At 35.5% G+C, this 20,500-nt stretch overlaps 1 protein-coding gene across 3 annotated transcripts in view; it reads right to left on the bottom strand.

Moving 5' to 3' along the window:
- LOC126817160 (ELAV-like protein 1) overlaps nucleotides 1–20,500 on the bottom strand; it is a 197,990-nt gene that overhangs the window by 37,304 nt on the left and 140,186 nt on the right. For all 3 annotated transcript variants that reach the window (XM_050544009.2, XM_050544006.2, XM_050544007.2), the window contains exon 5: nucleotides 2,411–2,654. In XM_050544009.2, coding sequence (XP_050399966.1) covers nucleotides 2,411–2,654 — 244 coding nt within the window. The remainder of the gene's footprint in view (nucleotides 1–2,410; nucleotides 2,655–20,500) is intronic.

Here is a 20,500-nt window from a genome sequence, read left to right as displayed (position 1 = left end):
TGATCGGCGATTGTTGAGACTGCGATTAACACTCGCTAGTTCTCTTATTTTGTTTCATCGGCGAGCATTGGTATATTCGGTATACCCGGCTGGAACATTTGAAAATTTGTGTATATTTAGTAATACTTTGTTGTTTTTCTTTTATCAAATAGTAAACGAGCTTGATTGACCGTGGACTGCTAATGTTATTTCATAAAACGGATTAATTGCAATCAACACGCGGCCGGCATTCTCAATGATTGACACCTCGCGGTTTTCCTGGTCCACCAAAGAACTGTAAGGTTTATTTGCACATAATATAATAAGATGCGAATTATCGGTTAATCAGCTTTGATCGTTGCTATTTCTAATATTTTCCACCAAAAAAAAACAAACTTGCTTTGTACGCACTTATTTATCGATTGGTACTGCCATCTACGAGAAGCTTGTCGAGGTATGCATCAACATGCAGCTTACAGGTTATTGTTAACAATTTCTAGGGTCTAGAGTGCATGCCGTGTAAATATTTACTTTTGTTTTTGTGTAGGTCATTTTCAAATAAATTCATAGGCATGTTATTCTTTTTTAACAAATATATTACTATACCAGAAACGATGATTATCAAAGAACCATAAGTGCAACTAACGGTTTATCGTTTGGTGGAGTCTTTTAATAACATGTTTCAAGTTAATAAATATTTTCCTTCGTCTCACGAGATTATCGCTGTGCATTTGTACATCGCGAGGTTGACTTCTGTAAACGTGTACTGGTGGAAAACTTAATTAATTCATTTGCAATTTAAAGAAGATACATTACCTGGGATGAGATTTACCGATTTCAAAATGTATAATAATTACCTGGGACGTGATTTACCGATTTTTTGATATATTTGTCAATGGCGGAATTACTATTTTGAATGGATAATGATAATGGATAATAATACTAGGACCACGGTAAGGTGCTTTTTTTTAAACATTCACCATTTTTATTCGCACTTCATATGCAAATAATCGTAATCAAAATGAACCGATCAGATAGACGGCTCATGGGAAAATAAACGATTCATCTAATAATTCAACATAGTAGATAAATTAAGCAGGTCTTATTTCTATACACATCTCGAGATAAGTTAACGGTCGGCCATTTCTAAACCCCTTTTGGAGAAATTAAACGCTGTACTATAACCGCTAGGTTCTTCAATAACTAATAAGTCTGGAACGGTTTTTAAAACTTTTAATTACTGGAACTTATATCTTACAAATGACAATAATTCAATACATACAATGTATACCTGCAGCACAGTGGATGACCGACGTAGCTGCTACTAAGTCAGGTGACCTAATGACTTGCCTATTGATGTACATTAGCCTTTTTATATTCTAACTATAATTGGATAAGCTCACGTGTTGACATCAAAACATATACTATACAGGATTATCACTAGAGACATTAACATAAATAAACAATAATGGATTAAATACTTAACTAATTAGCTTCTATCCTGATTTATATTAACCATGAGAATTCAAATACTATCTAAAACTGACTGGTCATTATGCTTGGTCATAGTACCATTAAGTTAAGCCATAGTACTAATTAAACCATGTTTGTAATTTTCAAACGATGTTTTGAAATTAAACTATATACCTAGTTTTTAGCGCTATAACCCCCATTATAAACGATACAAGTTTCACAGTGTTATGCCCTTGGCAACCAAGATGACTTTGAAAGTTTTGTTGTATCATTGGTGAGTTCTTAGCCATTATTATTTTAATTGCAGACCATTATTACAATTGTGTAGCTAGTTCTTGTTCAGAAAATTGCAGTTCCTGCTTACATTCTCAAAAATACCCTATAAAAACGTGATTTATGTACAATCAAGGGCCATAATTCAGAAAGTTATGATCTAAAATGCCCGAATATCAAAAAGAACCACGATTTTTGGGTTATAACCCTGCATTTCAAGTTTCATCAAAATCGGATGAAAATTGTGACCTCTTAGAGTGTCCACAAATTAAAAAGGTGATTTTTCGTACGATAAGGGGCCATAATCCTATGGTCCGATACATGCCAATTTCGAAAGGAACCGAGATCTTTGGGAGATAGACCTATAATACTATATTTCAAGTGTCGTCAAAATCAGATAAAAATTGTGACCACAAACAAACAGGGATGTCGACAAAGTACACTGTAATACTTATACACATTAATTCGCCTTGATAATTTAGAAGTAGTTTATTGTCCATTCGACCACACTTTTCGACCAATCAGAATCAAGGAAATTTCTGATTTGTATACTACACTATGTCATAACTTGATGTCATTAATTCTTCATTCCTGAAGAAATTATGTTTATTAGTGTACATCACATGGAAATGTAGGCGTATAAAAACTTGTGGGATGAAAAGCTAACGGTAACCAAATTTCTTACCTGAAGCGACTGGTTGCTGTTGGATGGTGAATGGGTCCATAAAATCGTCTTGTTGGTGATAAATATGTTGCCAAAGCTAGAGGAGCCATGGCTGCCATGTTCTTATTTGAACTAGGGGAGTTAGCAAATTTAACAGTTACAGGTTCTGTGGCACCTTCTGGTATGTAACCATTTAGTTTTTGAATAGCACGCTCAGCTTCTATCCTTGTGTCAAAGCGAATGAAACCAACTCCTTTTGACAAACCTGCAAGAAAAGTTATATTTTATGTTTTAATTTTACTCATAAAACACGATTTCCTCAACAAAATAACTACTCTACAAAATTACACATTACCAATTTCACATTATAGATCTCATTTTATCTTCTACACCAGATTACAAGTAATTACTTAGAATTAGATACATATCAAACAGCTTTAATATCTATATCAGTGATGGGATTTCAAAAAATTTCATGTCGGACATTTTTTCCCGAAAATAAAGGGGCATAACTCTTACCGTAATTTAAGCAGACGTTTTCAAAACACAATTAAGAATCACGTGTCAACTAAATATATTCAAATTCATATGTAAAAAAAAATAGGTGCACCTCGTTATATTTCATGTTTAAAACCCGTACGGTATTCAAATTTATGTCAATAATATTCCTACAAAATTACATGACATCGTAATACTATAGAATTGGCAGCGTGCCGACTGCTGCCGGTTTGTTTCAAACTCCCCCAAAAGTACCGTATTTTTTGGGTCAAAATAGAATCTTTCCTCGGACATCAGGCGTATTGAATTCAGCACGTATACATCTCTTAATTTCACGTGTCTCGCGAGATTTATACTTTCATTTTAATTACTGAACTCTATAAGCGCCATGTGTGTGAAATATCTTTATTTAACTTCGGCTTCCACCGAAAATATATCACAGACAAGCTATCGGTTACAATGTATGTTGATTTGAGGTGTTATATACTATCAGGATATGTGACATCTATGACTAATTTCTACGTGTTATTGTCCGACACAAAGGAGATTAAAACGTGAGACAATGGTCTGGAGAAATCACGTGTTAATCAGATTAAGTTTATAATCACTCTTATTGGATTGATATATCGTCCGACAAAGGAGAAGCAATGACTTCTGTTCAGGATTGATTTGATGAATTGTCCGATAAAGAATTAAGTCAGCCAATCAAGGCAGAATAGTAGTTAATCAAGGTAGGTGTGTAAGACGATATAACACGATAAATAGTCGATCACTTAATTACCTAACCAATCCAGCCTATTATCAACGATAATCGAGTTGCACGGTAGTTATACACTCAGTACACTATGTTAATTTTGGAATTTGAATATTATTCACCATGTCTTGATGTCCGATTGGGCATATTCCCAGTCGGACAATTTTGGGCGTTTCGAAAAAAGGTTCGGACAAGTCCAGAATATACAGCTAAAATCCCATCACTGATCTATATAGCCTATAGTAAAAAAAAAAAATTTCAAAATTCTTATGCATTGTTTTTACTTTAGTAACTTGACAGCAAGAAGTGAGACATTAACAATAAAACATGCATAAACATCAACAAAGCTCTTATCTTATATTAAGACAGGTTGCCAGGCAATGCAACATACGCCCACAACAGTAAAATTGTTTGGGCAGTCAACAAGTGTTGTCGCATATTTTTTTCTTTTGTCAGTGAGACCATTTACAACACATGAAAATCTGAATACGAGTAATAACCCATGAAGTAATTATCATAAAACAATAGAATTGTGTCATGACCTTGAACAATTTATGTTAACTTTAGCCTCTAGAGCGTCCACAAGATTTTTCCAAGTGATCAAAGGCCTTAAATATGGCAGTAATTATCGGAAATTGTTGAAAATGAATAGGATTCTTTGTCTCGTGACTTTAAACACTGTGTATAAGTTTAAAGTCAATCAAATATTAACTCAAGCCTCAATAGCTCCTACAAGATTTTTCAAAGAGGTCAAGGGCTATAACTCCGGCAGTAGGCTTCTTCATCTTAAACAGTGCGTATAAATTTAAAGTCAATAAGATATTAACTTTAGCCACTAATGTGTCCACAATATAATTCAAAGTGATCAAGGGCCATAACTCTAGCAGTAATTATCGGAAATTGTTGAAAATCAATAGACTTCTGCATCTCATCATCATGACCTAAAACACTGCGTATAATTCTAATGTCAGTCGGATATTAACTTTAGCCTCTAGAGCAGTCAAACTTTTTTTGGCAACGGCACACCTTGGAACACATGAACAAATAGCGGCACACCTGGCTAAATATATATGAAAAATATTTGAATTTTGCAAAATAAAAACATGGTAAGTCAGACGGCATACACCCGTAGACAGAGACTAGTCATAGACACACAGAATGACTCAAACTAAATAAAGAAAGACACAGCTATGAACGTACCAGTAGACACCAGTGAAGGATCAAGTGGCTTTTTGCATTTTCTTAGTGTGCCGTTCAAAATTTCGCGGCACCCTGGTTGATAATCACAGGGCTAGATCGTAACCTGGAGGCAATCAGAGATCTGGGTAGAGATATTGCTTTAGGCACTGAAACCTTGCTCACATTCCAAGACAATTCTTTTTAGATGAAACTATTAAAGTTTTGATTTACAATATTCTTTGAAAACCTTACTAGGAAGCCACATTGGCTAAGTTAGCAAGACGCTGGCTTGCTAACCTAGAGGTCGCGGGTTCGCTCCCGGTGTTGCTCGAGAAAGTTCATCAGGGGGATTTTCTGGCGTGGTTTCCCCCTTGTCAGTGGTCTAGTCATACGGATGGTAAGAAAAACTGAGGTCCCGTGTACACATCGGCAGGGACGTAAAAGATCCCTTGGCAGTTGGAATTTGATATAAGACTAGGCCGTAGCGCCGCTGTCCGGGCAAAATGTTGCTCATAGCACACTTTATGGTGCATGCTTGTCTTCATTGGCCCAATCAGAGCAAAACAGTAGGACGTTAAACAGCATTCCATTTCATTTTGAGTTACAGATTTCAGTTTTCTTAACTGATTTTGATGAATCCACTGTGACTCATTATGTAGGGTGTTGGCTCATTAACAAGGACGTGCCGGGTTCGATCCAAGTGTTGGTCTACAAATTACCTGGAGATTTGGTTTCCCCCTTGTCAATGAGGCATGGCAAGGAACAGTCAATATTTATTCGGATGGGAGAGAGAGAGAGAGAGATGGGGTTTAATGTCCACTCGACACAAACTAGGTCATTTTGGGAATAACATATGGTTCAATTTTATTTCAATAAATCGCTTGCACGTATGGGTCTTTAGGAGTGGGAGGAAACCGAAGGACCCGGAAAAACCGGCGACCCTACTCCTTGTCACGTACAACAGGGGAATCGAAAGGACGTCAGTTGACTCAATGACAGACCTAATGATACTGCGTGCACGTGCTAACCATTCGGTCATCCATCCACCCAAGAAATATTGATTGTTTCGTTCAACAAAACCAAATTGCATTGTCATCGAATAAATATTTACCATATTGTATTTTATGAACTTTAATTTTAATATATCACGAGAGAGTCTTTCAATTCACCCTCAATGAATAACAAAATAAACAGTGTTAATGTTAACGCTAAAGGAAAAAAAAGATTCTAAAGTGCCCATAATTAAATCATCCATGGATTAGTATATAGCTATATTTGTTGGGTTATTTATCAAATGTTATCGTGGATGACACAATGTATTTATGTAAACAAAGCTTCACAAACAAAATGAATTGAAGCAATGATTCACAACCTTTTTTTGGCAATGGCACACCTTGGAACACATGAAAAATTAGCAGCACACCTGGCTAAATATATATAAAAAATATCTGAATTTTGCAAAATTAAAATATTATGGCATGTCATAGACAGTATATAACCGTAGACACAGACTAGTCATAGAAACATAGAATGACTAAATATAGAAAAACACAGCTATGAACGTACCAGTAGACACCAGTGAATACTCAATTGAAATCAAGTGGCTTTTTGCATTTTCTTAGTGTGCCGTTCAAAATTTTGTGGCACACTTAAGAACATCTCACGGCACACTGCTGCATATTGGTTGAGAATCACTGCTCTAGAGCATCAACAACAAATTTCACGATATGGTAGTAACTGTCAGAAATCGCTGAAAATCAATAGGATTCTTCATCTTGTGACCTTAAACACTGTGTATTAAATTTAAAGTCAATTGGATATTAACTTTAGCCTCCAGAGCGTCCACAAGCTGGCCGGACGGGGGCGACGACAGTATACGACCACATTTCAATGTGGGCGTATAAAAAAAGAATACTAATAGCTAACACAAAAGATCTAATGTACAGAAAATTGTTACCTTACATAAGAAAACAATGTAGGCCTACAATTTCAGAGACAAGTACACATAAATTTTTTTATACCCAAGTGAAGTATAACAAGCCAACAGTGAGGCTGATGTCCCCCACCTAAATCTCAAAATAAATAGAAGACACAAGTAATTACAAGTAATAGCACATTTATTTTTTTCAAAAGTATCAAGCAATCATTATCAACTATACACTGAGTTTCATCACTCTCTAACAGATAGAATCAAAGTTATCTTGTCCCAAAGCATCAACCAATGAAATTGCTTAGCTTTAGCTCGAAATGTTAATCATTGAACTCAGTCAAGACATTCACCTAATGAACATCTACATCAAGTTCAAACATTCTACCTCAATTAAATGTTCCTATTATTAATTAGAACAGGTTTTGCTTTAGTTTTTATATTTTACGCCAACAATTATTACTTTAAATCTTCCTAGTGCTATAACGGAAAATGTGACCTTTTGACCTCTGGGGTCACAAAGAACAAAGGTGAATTTAGCAAGTTTACATTTTTATTGAAAGTGTGATTACTTTCGATCATTTTCAGCTTAATTTCATGATACAAGAATGACCGCACATTCACTTTCAGTGCAAATGAACCCATTTGACCCTTGACTCCGAATATCTCGAAAACGCCCCAACGGCGGACTGATTACCACTCAGCATCATATTCTACGCAAAATTTTACTCTAGAAAAGTTGGGTCTGGTTTTGTGCCCATTTGATGGATGTGTTCTAAAGTCTAGATCAATCAAATTGCTTATCGCTCTGCTTACCCTGAGCAGAAAATGCTCATTATCGAACTTAGTCAAGGTATTGATATAAATAAAATAAAACCAAGTACGAACAATCCAAACCATAAGACAGAATTCGAAGTCCTAAAAAACGTTCTAGGCAAAATATTGTATTCAAGCTCAATACTAAATAGTGTAATCAGCAAATGGACTGCTCCTCGTGTACAAAATACACGACAAACAGTGGTAACAGGTGTCCGGAAGAGTAAGCTTACCCTGCCTTTTGCCACACCCGCCATAGCTGTATCCAACCTATTAGGCGAAATGTCGGTAAAATAGCGTGATTGGCCAATGAACTATTGATGTGATAAAACTTTACACCAAGTGTCCTCACTCTCACTTAATTAGAACTAAAGTTATCGTGTCCCAAAGCATCAACCAATCAAATTGCTTTTCTCTGCTTACCCTAAGCAGAAAATGTTCATCTTCGAACTCCATCAAGGCATTGACCTAATAAACACCTACACCAAGTTTAAACATTCTAGTTCAATTAGAAGGAGAGTTATTGTGTCCCAATAAAAAAATTTAATATGCATGTGAAAGTTTTTATTCCCCATGGGCGCACATCCAAAATAGTTGTGTTGTGAAACACTGCTGGCAATCCACACTGGTTTCAATTATCAATAATCTCAGACCATCCACCGATCAATAATCGATAATATTGACAAACTACATTTACTTACAACTGTTTTGAAAACATTCATAATTTGTATACAAATAACGAATTATATGCAAGTTTATGCTGTAATATTATGTATACATGTAGAATTTGTTTCTTTGATTTGACAATAAAATAATAGCATTCCATACTAAAACCAAGGTGTCAAAACTCAAACAACTTCATTTATAAGACAAAACCCACTGAGAAGTATCAAAGGTGAGTCTTGTGCAAATAGGGTACAGTTTTCTACCTAATTTAGTAGATTTCTGCAAATATCGGTAAAATTCTAATTATCGCAACAAATCTAATACTCGAGGCTAAAATCTGTAGATACAGTGTGTTAATTAACAGGGGTGAGAAACTGACTGCAAGGTGATTTAATTATCGCTAGGGGTGAAAATCTCCGTGATGGTGCGTTTTCTGTACTGGGTGTGTTAATTAAAGGACAGGTTAAAAACGACTTAAACGGGGTGTATTCTTGGTTTGGTGAGTTTTCTCGAAAGCGTGTTATTACTGCAGCAAAGGTGTTTTATCAAGGACTAACGGGCTTTATCTGACACGTAGGTGTTAAATCAAATTTACTGTGCGATTTCTTGTTTGACTGTGTTTTACGCAGATCGGTCTTTGTTAAGTGTAGGTCTTTATACATGGATTTATATGTGCTGTAGTTATATTCCAAATTAGTCGGGCTGCAGTTATTTATATATTTGTCTTTTTTGTGGGTTTAATTTGTTTACATATTATCGTGCTTACCACTAAACTATAACTGCACGTATCTTAAAATTGATCGCACACAGTATCGTTATTACCGATATCCAGACTAACCTCCATCAGATTAACAAATCTTTTTCGAAAGCAAATTTATAAATATAAAATCGCGCAATTAATGAAACCTTATTAGTTTTGTCACTGCTATATTTACTATTTATAAATGATTGATTCTTAACTGGGTTGTAAATAGGACTATCCAAGAAAAAAGTAATTCCCACATATGACAACTGATAATTCACATATCAAATAACACTAATGCAAATATGGACATGAGCCCATTGTGTAACCAGCTTGTCTTTGCATGCAAAATACCGACGTCACCCAATATCTTTGACACATGTTCATATAGCCACTTGTCTTCACATCTTGTTATTCGACCAAACGTTGTAAAGCAATGTTGACTTTGCATCCAAGATACATTGGACTCTGTCAAATCCGACATCGTATGGGATCGTTACAATATGTCGGATTACGCAGAGTGTCGGAATACTCAGTTTTCTCATCACCGGAAGTTTTATTGTAACTTCGAAAAGCGGAAGTATTATTATAATGTAGCTTCGAATCCCCAGAATGTTAATTCCCTTTAAAAATGCTAAACCTTTCAGTACATTCAAAATTTTATTACATTAATTTTTATTTCATTTAACATGCGTAAGAATTTTGAATAGGTCAAGTCTGTCGTTAATTTATCTTCTCCATCGTCTTCAGATGATCGCACACTTGTCTTTGGTGTCACGTGTTCATTGATAATCTGTCGTTCTATGTCCAGGACGTCATCACACACTTCGGATAGATTCGTAGGGTGAAAAAACTTAGGTATTCAGGTTCAATCGGCATGCGCAACGAATGTTTCCAACATGTGCTAGGAATATTTTTACAACTGAATAATTCGAGGGAAAATTTATGGGTATTCTTGAGTATTTGTCACAACTGTCTTACAAGAGATTATAAAATTATCAAAGTAATCAACAAAGACATACGCGAGCGAGTTTTAATCTCACCGATAACTTATTGGTCATTGCTTGTTAATCTTTTGTGGCTTCACTCATACCGATTGAAGGCCGGATTATACAGTGTTGATTCAATGCAAATCATGTGACGGGATGGCTGATTGATGTTGTAATTCGGAATATTCAAAGTACGGATTACTCAAAGATTTTTTGGCTGACATAATAAGGAAATAAATCGGGACATGAAAATGATGTTGGATTTCAGTCTGCCAGAGTATTCAGAGGTCGTATGTGACAGAGTCCACTGTACCAAGCTTTGACTTAATAGGGGCTTTATAAGAACAGCTAAATTTAAACACATGTTTACGATTGTATGAAATAGCTTTTTTATTTTTCTCCCGGTACTAATAAACTACGGGTCGAGTGGATCCAATATTTATTATGTAATTTAGACATGTAATTATGTAAGAGGCGACAGTTTATTCGGGGATGATTAGGTTCAACGAGAGAGAGAGAGAGAGAAATGGGGTTTGACGTCCACTCGACACAAACTATTTCCATAAATCGCTTGCGCGTAGGGGTCTTTAGCAGTGGGAGGAAACAGGAGGACCCGGAGAAAGCCCACGAGGTTGGACAGGCGACCCTACTCCTTGTCACGTACAACCAGGGATTCGAAACCACGCCAGTTGACTCAATGACAGACTTAATGATACGTACAGCGCGCACGTGGATGAAAACTGTGGTCTGTTCAATGTTGGTCTTATAATGGCATAAATGTCTTTTTCCCTTTTTTAGCACCTCATTTAAATAAAGCTTGATATTTTATTAAATGTATACACTTTATTTTGTTTCTCATAGAAAATTTCGGTTGGTTTCTGAAACGAAACAAATTGTCAGAGCCATTATATTATTATATTGTTGTTGTCATATTTTCACACAAAACTGCTCTTTGCCGATTTACATGTCTTCCCAATATGTTCACATTAGGGTATGTTTGATTCTCATCTTTTGCTTCCCTTCTTTCAGAAACTCGTATACGATAAATAACCCTTCTTGAACAATTAGCCAAACGTAAAGAAATTTAACTCTCAGTCACCAAAAAGAGATATCGGTATGCAGTTTAATGTGAATCGAAGTCATAGTCATGTAAAAAAGAAATTCCTGATCAAAAAATATTCAACCCCCATATATTTCAGATTTTACATCACATCTCTTGTCTTTGGTTGGAACAGCTTGTGTAAATTTAGTGAACAAATCGGTCATCACCAAAACATTTTCTTTTCCTGATGACGATTTTTCTAAAAGTGTAAAATCAATAGCAAGGATCTGAAAAGGATGGGAATTTGAAAGACTCTCTATTGATGGCATTGAATCATTAACTACTTTATACAAAACTTGGTTCTTAAATGCAAACTGTTCCCACTTTTGACTGATCTACTTTCAAACCGAGGCAATATCCTTATCTCCACAGAAAAATACATCCCGATGAGTAGTAAATAGCTTCTTCATGTTCTCCCACTGGTCAGCGTCAATCCGACCGGCAAGTCCCCGTCTGCATTTAACTCTGGAAGTTTAAACTCAAAATTAGTAGAAATAATAGAAACACGTATTTCCGGTTCATTTATTTCAGGGATCGAAATTCCCTTTATTTGCGTGCCGAGCGCACAGGTAAATTTGATATGGAACGGATGAAATTGAACAGCTGTGCCTTGTGGGCAAGCCTGAAAAATCACATAACGTCTAAAATTTCAATTAGCGTTCGGGAACCTAAAATCTGTCGATTGTTTCTAATGCGCATGACAGGATATCTGGAATTGCATTCTGGGAATAAATGTCCTATTGACAGCGAGTGAGCAAGTTACTGTAGCAGACGACAATAACAATATGTCTGAGAAGCCAACAGTCACAACAATTTTAAGTTTTTTTAAACCTCAGACAATTAATAATGCCAACTTTGCGAGTTTTAACACCACTTCAGCTGAGTGCAACTCACCTGACACAAGTAGGCCTAATGAAAATCAGATTGCCGGTAAACATAAATGTGACGATACGAGTGAGACTCCGAGTGAGGACGTTTTAAAACAATTAAAAGTTAGTGAAGATTTAGATGGCAAGAAACATGCCAGCCGTGGTATTCCTCAAAACTGGCCCCTGCCAAAATACAAAAAATGGCTTGTCTGTGACCAGGAAAAAAATCTTTTGTTTTGTAAAGTTTGTATGCAGTTTGGTCGTCCGGTGGGACGAGATGGAAAGCCCAATCATTTTTTGACAGGTTCATGTGGATTTAGAACTAGTAAATTGGAAAACCATGTGGTAAATGATGAACATATACTTGCTCTTAGCGCCCAATATGCGTCAGAAATTAAACCAGACCAGTCAGAGATTGAAAAGGGAATAATTAATCTCAATGAAAAAGAGACAGCAAAATTAAGCAAACTTTTTATTACAGCTTTTTATCTTGCTCAACATGAAATGCCCTTTACAGAATTTGTTGAACTCTTGAGACTTCAAACTGTGAATTTTGATGTAGACCTCATGGCAAATTATGCCAGTGACAAGCAGGCAAAAACATTTGTGGAATTTATTGCACAGGACATAACAGACACTATGATGCAAGAGGTAAAAGGGGTTGCTTTACAATATTGTGTGACAGTAGTACTGACAGCTCAGTGATAGAAGAAGAAATCATATATTTGAGATACATTGAACAGATGGAATGTAAACCAGTTACTAAGTATTTGTGTGTTGTGGGATTAGAAAAAGCAGATGCATCAGGGATATATCAAGCAATTGATAAAGCTTTGGCAGAGATAGGCAACTTTCCTTACTGGAAAGAAAATGTTTTGTCTTTCACATCAGATGGAGCACCAGTCATGATGGGCAGAAAAGGAGGGTGGCAGCAAAACTAAAAAATGATGTGCCATATGTGATAACAATTCCATGTATAGCTCACAGGTTAGAGTTGGCCATGAAAAATGCTGCAAAAAGTTTGTCCTTGGTAAATTCTCTTGAAAAGCTAATGGAGAATGTCTACAAGTTTTATCGTTATTCTCCATTGAACTGGACCGGTTTACAGGAGACAGGGAATGCCCTCAACATTAAGGTGTTGAGGCCAGTAAACATATATGGGACAAGGTGGGCTGGACATAGCCACAGGGCCTTGAAAGCACTGAACACTGACTATGTAGCCATATACACCCATTGTTCACAAGTGAGCCTCGCTAATAAAGGTGACACCAGCGCAAAAGCAAACTACATCCTGGATTGTTTGAAATCTCAAGAAATGGTTCTATTCATGCACTTCATGCTGTTCTATTTTGGTGTGTGCGCAATGCTGTCTGATGTGTTCCAGAACAATGACACTTCTATTGATCTCATCCCAGTCAGGATGCATACTGCTTGTGCAAAGCTGACTGAGACTGATGTTGACCAAGAAGTGGTTGATGATACATACAGGACTGTACATCTCGAAAAGTCAAAGAAAAGAGGGCCAGGCTCTACTACTGAAGCTGCTGCCTTTTCTCCATGATGAGCAGGGTGAAGACAGATTGGAGATCCAGACTCAAGTCATGTACACTGTCACAGCTCATGACAGTTGCCCAGTGTAAAACCCCACTTTCTCAGTATGACCCCAAAGGGGCAATAACAAGGTGGATGACAGGGGGTAAGAGTGCAAGGAGATGGACCTCTGCATATGGTTCCAGAACAGATTCAGCTTAACTAAATAAAGAACGAACTTGTTAATCAAATGTTGATGATAAATAGCGAGTGTATAATTAAAATACATTTTCCACAATAACTGTACAAAATTTGTAATGTGTTCAATTAAAAAACAACACTCACTTCATGCTCTGATGGCACACTTCATTTGGTCAGGGCACACATAAATTTGAAATTGGGTGCCTTAAGGCACCCTGAGAAAAAATTACATTTCTATCCCTGTATTTCTATGTTGTAATTGGTGGTGGTAGTCAGGTCAAAATACAGTTTAACCCTCAAAAAATTGCTACAAAAGGTTTCTCAACAGATTCTGGAAGGGTTTAGTGCAGGGCTTCCACTTCAAAATTTTCCCAGCGAGCGTAAAAAGTTGATTGTGTCAAGTAAAGTAACGTCAATCAGTTGTTACATAAAAGAAAACAAAAGGATTAAAAACACACCCGACAATACATCTTTGTGTAGGAATATTACATCTTAACCACGGGAATGTTTTTGACGAGATTTTAAGACAGACTTTGTTTTTCAGAAAGGAACTGTCTTCCTCGTGGGCCGATGTTGAAGAAGGGAGGTCGGATTCATTGACGACAATGTTATCATCTCACTATATTTTGTTATTCTGAGAGGTTTGGAATTTCAACATTTTGAAATGATGTAAAGCATGCTAACATTTCTGCTATATATCATTCGCATGATTAACTCTAATTATCAATTGAAGACATCAAAGTAAAGTTTTTAATTTGTTTGATATTGATACAGTAAATAAGTCAGCAAATATGCTGTAACAACAACTCGATTTTAAGAATGGTCACACAGTACTAATTAAAAAACACAATTCAGTTAATTAAAATGATTAAACGTTAAGCTTTTAATCTGTTTTATGTTGATCCTCAGTTGATTGTGATTAGAGCAATATACACAAGGATAATTAATTGGCAGTGGTGTCCATTCGTGGACTATTGAACACTGTTAATTTTATTATACCTGACAGTTTACATCACGACACGCACGGAGATTCTTCGTATCCCGGGATTTTATGATTTAGCACAAAATATGCTATTTTTCCGGCGTGCAAAATGACCTACAGGCTTGATCCGGTTTTGGTCATTTTCCAGAGCCCTTGGTCCCGACCGGCATATACGGCTGACATGGAACCCATGGTTTAGTGTACTGTATAACATACTAAAAGTTTACCAAAGTAGGTCCCCCGGAAAATTGTTTTTTTCAAGATGGCCACAGAAACGTCTTAATGATCATAATTCATAATTATGTAAGTATCTTGGGGTCTATTCCTAGGTTTTGGGGGACAAAGAACACATTAAGATCATTAAAAATGATGTTGGCCTATTATGTCAAAAATGGTCGCCAACACCTCCAAATGACTATTGACTCAAATTTGATGATCTTGAAGTCTATCCCCAGGTTTTTTGGGACAAGGAAAACAGTAAGACAACCTTGGATGTCACTGAGCTGTTCAATCATTACGAAAATGATTTCATGACCTTCAGCTGTCCACTATCATTTAATGCACAAACACCCCTGTCCATAGGATAAGTTTCAGAGCATTCAGTTTTGAGTGTCATCCTCCTCCTCAGTATCGACCTTATGAGTGTTGTTTGAATTGTCCCAGTTTTCAGTTTGGCAAGGGCCACATACAGCAGTGTAGGGGAGTCCATAGCGTCTGCAGCTGCATTGAGAGGATTTGCATCCCCCGAACAGTTGCAAGTACTTACAAGAACTTGTTTATATGTATAATATCACTCCCCATGCGTGAACAGGTTACTCTCCCTACTATTTACTATTTGGAAGGGAACCCACCTTACCAATAGATGCTATGTTTAAACTGAGAGAGGATGAATATTTATCTGTCAGTGGTTGCGTTACTGAGTGGGTAGCTGATCATCAAAAGAAACTAGGCGAGGCAATCGAACGCTCCAAAGTTATTTTAAAACAGAAAGCCGATAAGTGACAAGAAATAAACAATCGGAATACAAGAGAAGCACCAATAGATAACGGAACCATAGTGTTATTAAAAAGTTATCCCTGTGGGTGCAATAAAATTCAGGATGAATGGGACCCAACAAACGCCATATGTGATCGTTGATAGATTTAGTGATAATGTTTTTTCTGTAAAACTAGCTGATAATAGTGGGAAAATCCAAAATGATACTCGTACGGAGTTGCATGATACCGGTCAGCTCATTCAAAACGATTCCTCGTCGTCGGATGAAGATAGTTAGGAAATGCCTTTGCTAGATGTGAGTAGTGATAAGGATGTGCATAGTGAAATAGTAAGTGATATACCTTCAGATACCGATAATTCTAACTTCGCTGAGTTAGACCACTCTTCTGAGATAACCACAGTAAGGCGCTCTTCAAGAGCTACAGCGGGCAAACACCCTGACCCCCATAAACTGCCCCAATCTGTTATACAGCATAGCGTTCATGTTCATAAAGAAACGACTGTGTAATTTTGTAAAAATGTGATATTTTTCGATTAAATTTGTATGGAAAATAAACAAAAAAAAAAGAAGAAAAATATGATTGTAGAAGTTAAATGTATGCTTTTGTAAATTGTTATATTTTTAGATTAAGTTGTGCGAAAGTATAAAAACATGATTTTAGAAGTTGACATAAGTTGTGTATTAAGCTAGTGGTTGGGATCTTATATCGACCATTGATGAGGACATCTATGACCTGCTCGCAGCGCCATGTGTAACCTGTCAATAGATGCATTGTTTCCAATTCATGTTTCCATAGACCAAGATAGCAATCTGCTTCCATATTATTTTTTCAATTCCCTCGAATTTAATTATGTACGTGTAACATATTTTGGATAGTCAATTATTTAGGAAAGTTGTATTACGATTTAGTCAGGTTTACATGTATGTTATATTATAATTATGTCCATTTAAACCAGTTTATCCAATGAGCATTTGTCAGTAGGGAAGCTCAACTAATTAATATTCAGTGTGTCTGAAGAGCTTGAGGGTGGTACGCCATATTTACGATCTTATTTACCCGTTATTATAGTCAGTGTTTTATTATTTAATTAAGTATAATGATGCATTTTATATCGTAGAATATGCATGTCAATCAATAACTCGTTTCCAAATTTATATATATATATATATATATATATACATATATATATACATATATATATATATTCTTTAAAAATAACAAACTGAAGATTGGTCTTCATATAAATTCATTACCAACCGGTTTCACAACATAGTGATCATCAGGGTAACTTACATTGTGTTGCTAATGGTATAGCGTTTAAAAAATGGCAAGGGACGTTATTTTTAAAGAATATTGAAGACATAAACCATGAACATTTAACTTTTACATATATATATATATATATATATATATATATATATATATATATATAAATAAATATATACTAGCATAGACTTATCTGAATCTGTATGTTTGAACTCTGGTGAAACACGGTAAATTAAAGAGGTAGTGACACGTAATGTATTGTCATATTCTTACCACTGATAGATCAAGTGTGTTCAGGTTATGTACTTCATAAGGTGTTGATCGAATGAACATTTCTTTTTAGGGTTCCATTGAATGGTTGTCCACATAGTTGGTTGGCTTCTGTGTTCCCTTACTTAGGGTAAGAAGTTTATATTTGATAATTATGAGTTGTGCATAGATTGTATCAAGTATAATCTGTATATGTTTTTAAAACATTTTTATTCAAATGATATATTTGTATTTTTCAGAGATTGTTGTCTCTGTAGTTCCCTAATAAACTTATCAGATACTATTGGTGTTTTTTCTGGTTACATATACAAAACATGTAATATAAATTCATCTGTTCTATTTATAAGAGCCATAATTCTGGCAACATTTATCAGAAACCATTGGAAATCAACCTGCTTCGTTGTCTCATGACCTTAAACACTGTTTACAAATTTAAAGTCAGTCGGATGATCATTTTTATCACTAGAGTGTCCATATGATTTTTTAAAAAGGTCAAAGGCCACAACTCTGGCAGTAATTAATGGAAATTGTTAAAAAAAAATCGGTTTCTTTGTTTCATGACCTTAATCAATGTGTATTTAAATCTGACAAAGGATATTAACTTTATCCTCTAGAGTGTCCACAAGTGATCAAGGGCCATAAATCAATACAATTCAATGTCTCATAACCGTACGTAACCAATGTGTATGAATTTGCAGTCAATCGGATTAATAACTGTCAACAAGATTTTTGAAAGTGATCAAAGTCAATTGGATAATAACTTTTGTCTCAGAGCGTCCACAAGCAATTGCATATACCGGTCCCCTGGCCAAACCGACAGAGTTCAAAATCACGTTTTTTTGATGTGACATAATGTGACATGACTCGATATTACATGATGACGTGACACAGTGACGTACTTCGATATTAATATAATGTCATCTAATTCAAATTTTACTTTTACATTTCAAAGAAGCTTCTTTGTCGCATGACCATAAACAATGTGTATCAATTTCAAGTCAATCAGATAATAACTTTAGCCTCTAGAGCGTCTATAAGATTTTTCAAAGTGATCAAGGGCCATGACTATAGCAGTAATTATCAGAAATTGTTGAAAATCAATAGGATTCTTCGTCTCATGACCTCAAACACTGCGTATAAATTTAAAGTCAATTTGATATTAGCTTTAGCCTCAAGAGCATCCACAAGATTGAACAAAGTGATCAAGGGCAATAACTCTAGCAGCAATTATCAGAATTTGCTGAAAATCAACAGGCCTCTTCGTCTCATGACCATAAAATTAAAGTCAATCGAATAAGAACATTTCGCCTCTAGAGCCATATGGACTGATGACAATATAGGACCACATTTCAATGTGAGAAACTTCCAATAAATAGAAACAAGCAGTGCTCACTCTGGGTTTCATTTTTTTTCCGCCAAATTTTCATTTTAATTTATTAGCCATATACATGTATTTTGTCTGCCAAAATAAAGAACAAATATCTATTAGATTTTTTCAGTATTTTCTTTTTACATAAGTACATACAATATACATATGATATTACAATTTACAATATTCTACTCAACTTTGCAGAAGCCCATTTTTTGAAAGCTTTTTCAACATCTTGGTTAATTACTTACCATTACTTAGTAACATTAAATTACACAGTGTATTTGTTTTTAATGAATATCTGAAAATTTCCATTCATCCTTAAAAAAATCTACCTTTCAGTATGCGCTTAAACAAAAATGGATAATCGAGACTATGATTTTTTATTGTACCGACTTCAGTAATGATGATCGAGGCTAGGCCTAAAATTCAAAAGCTAATATCGCTGTTCAGAGTTATGCAATTTGACTGAAATTTCCAGCATATTCTATTCACGTTATCGATTTTTAACTATTATAGTGAGAACTGCCAGTTCTTTATCTAATCTCCCATAATGCCCCTTTAAGATTTTTCTTTCTCAAAATTTTTCTCTGTCGCAAACTTTTGAGGTAGCCTAATGCAGACCTATTGTAGAAGTTGATATCGCTTCAACATTCAAGGATGTAATAATATTAGATGGACGAGAGCTGATCATGTCAGTATAATCTGTAGACTTGGAGCATTTTGGTGGTGATATACTAAAATAATCTGACATTCTTCTATCGGACGTTGACGAAGGTTGTTCAATTTTTCGCTTACAAGCCACGGCATGTGATTTGATGATAACTGACTTTCGACAACCCAAAGAATATATATGCAATTATAAACTGTAACAACAAACCTGGCTTCATTTATTAACGATACGGGCAACAGGAGTAAGAAAAAGATAAAACAGACGTCATAATTCAATAATCCCAAACAAATCGCACAAGTATTATTCACAGTGTCCACTATTTTGAATATATTGAAACCATCAAAATAATCACCGATTCGTATTTGAAGACAAATAATTAAATCTTTTGCCTAATAATTAGTTTATTACTACTCTTTACTGTAAATACTATTCAACACTAATCCGAGATTAATGAAGAGACAAAAGATATCTCTATTATTGACACCTAATTGATTGATAACTGACTCAGCCAAGCGCATAATAGACTGTAACATGTACATATGATATGCACAGCGTGGAAATCAAAGCTTTGTGGCAAGAAAGATTTATCGTCACGGTTAAAAAAGAATCGCCATACAGGAAAACGTTATCGCCAAAAACTGCTAGATTGAATATTTTATCACCAAAATTAAATTTTGTCGGCAATGGCGATCGACAGCGTGAGCGCTGGGAACAAGTAACACAAAGACGGTTTGATGGGATCAATTTTGACTAAGCCAATATGCATTTGATATTAAAATAAGTTGATATATAATAACATATAGAATACAATATCAAAAGATGGGTTGCCAGGCAACGAAACATATGCCCACAGCAGCTAAATTGTCTGAGTAGTCGGTGAGGACATTCTAACCAAATCAGGTCAGATTTTCCATCAGCAATGTCGCTGTACATACAATAATCATATCGCCTTGATAGGTCTAAAAAGAAAAATTTCTTCCGAACCAGCTAAAGAACTCTCGTTAGTTCGTTCTGAAAAGCAATTCGGCTTTAAACAGGATTGTCTTTTTTGTGGAGCTTCTGTCTTTGAAAAAACAACTAAAAGGAAAATATTTAATGTACACGCTGTTCGAACAACGGAATTCCAGAAAACTGTTGAACAGATACAATAAGGAAAGAAATGACGAATGGGCAGTTCAAATAAAAGGAAGAATAGAATTTGCAAGAGACCTTCATGCCGAAGATGCTGTATAATCACAAGGCGTGTAGTAATAACTTTTGCACAAAGGTATTCGACAGAT

The sequence above is a fragment of the Patella vulgata genome, chromosome 4 (assembly GCF_932274485.2).
Source record: "Patella vulgata chromosome 4, xgPatVulg1.2, whole genome shotgun sequence".
In the NCBI taxonomy this organism is placed as follows: domain Eukaryota; kingdom Metazoa; phylum Mollusca; class Gastropoda; family Patellidae; genus Patella; species Patella vulgata.
This window is presented reverse-complemented; position numbering and strand designations above follow the sequence as displayed.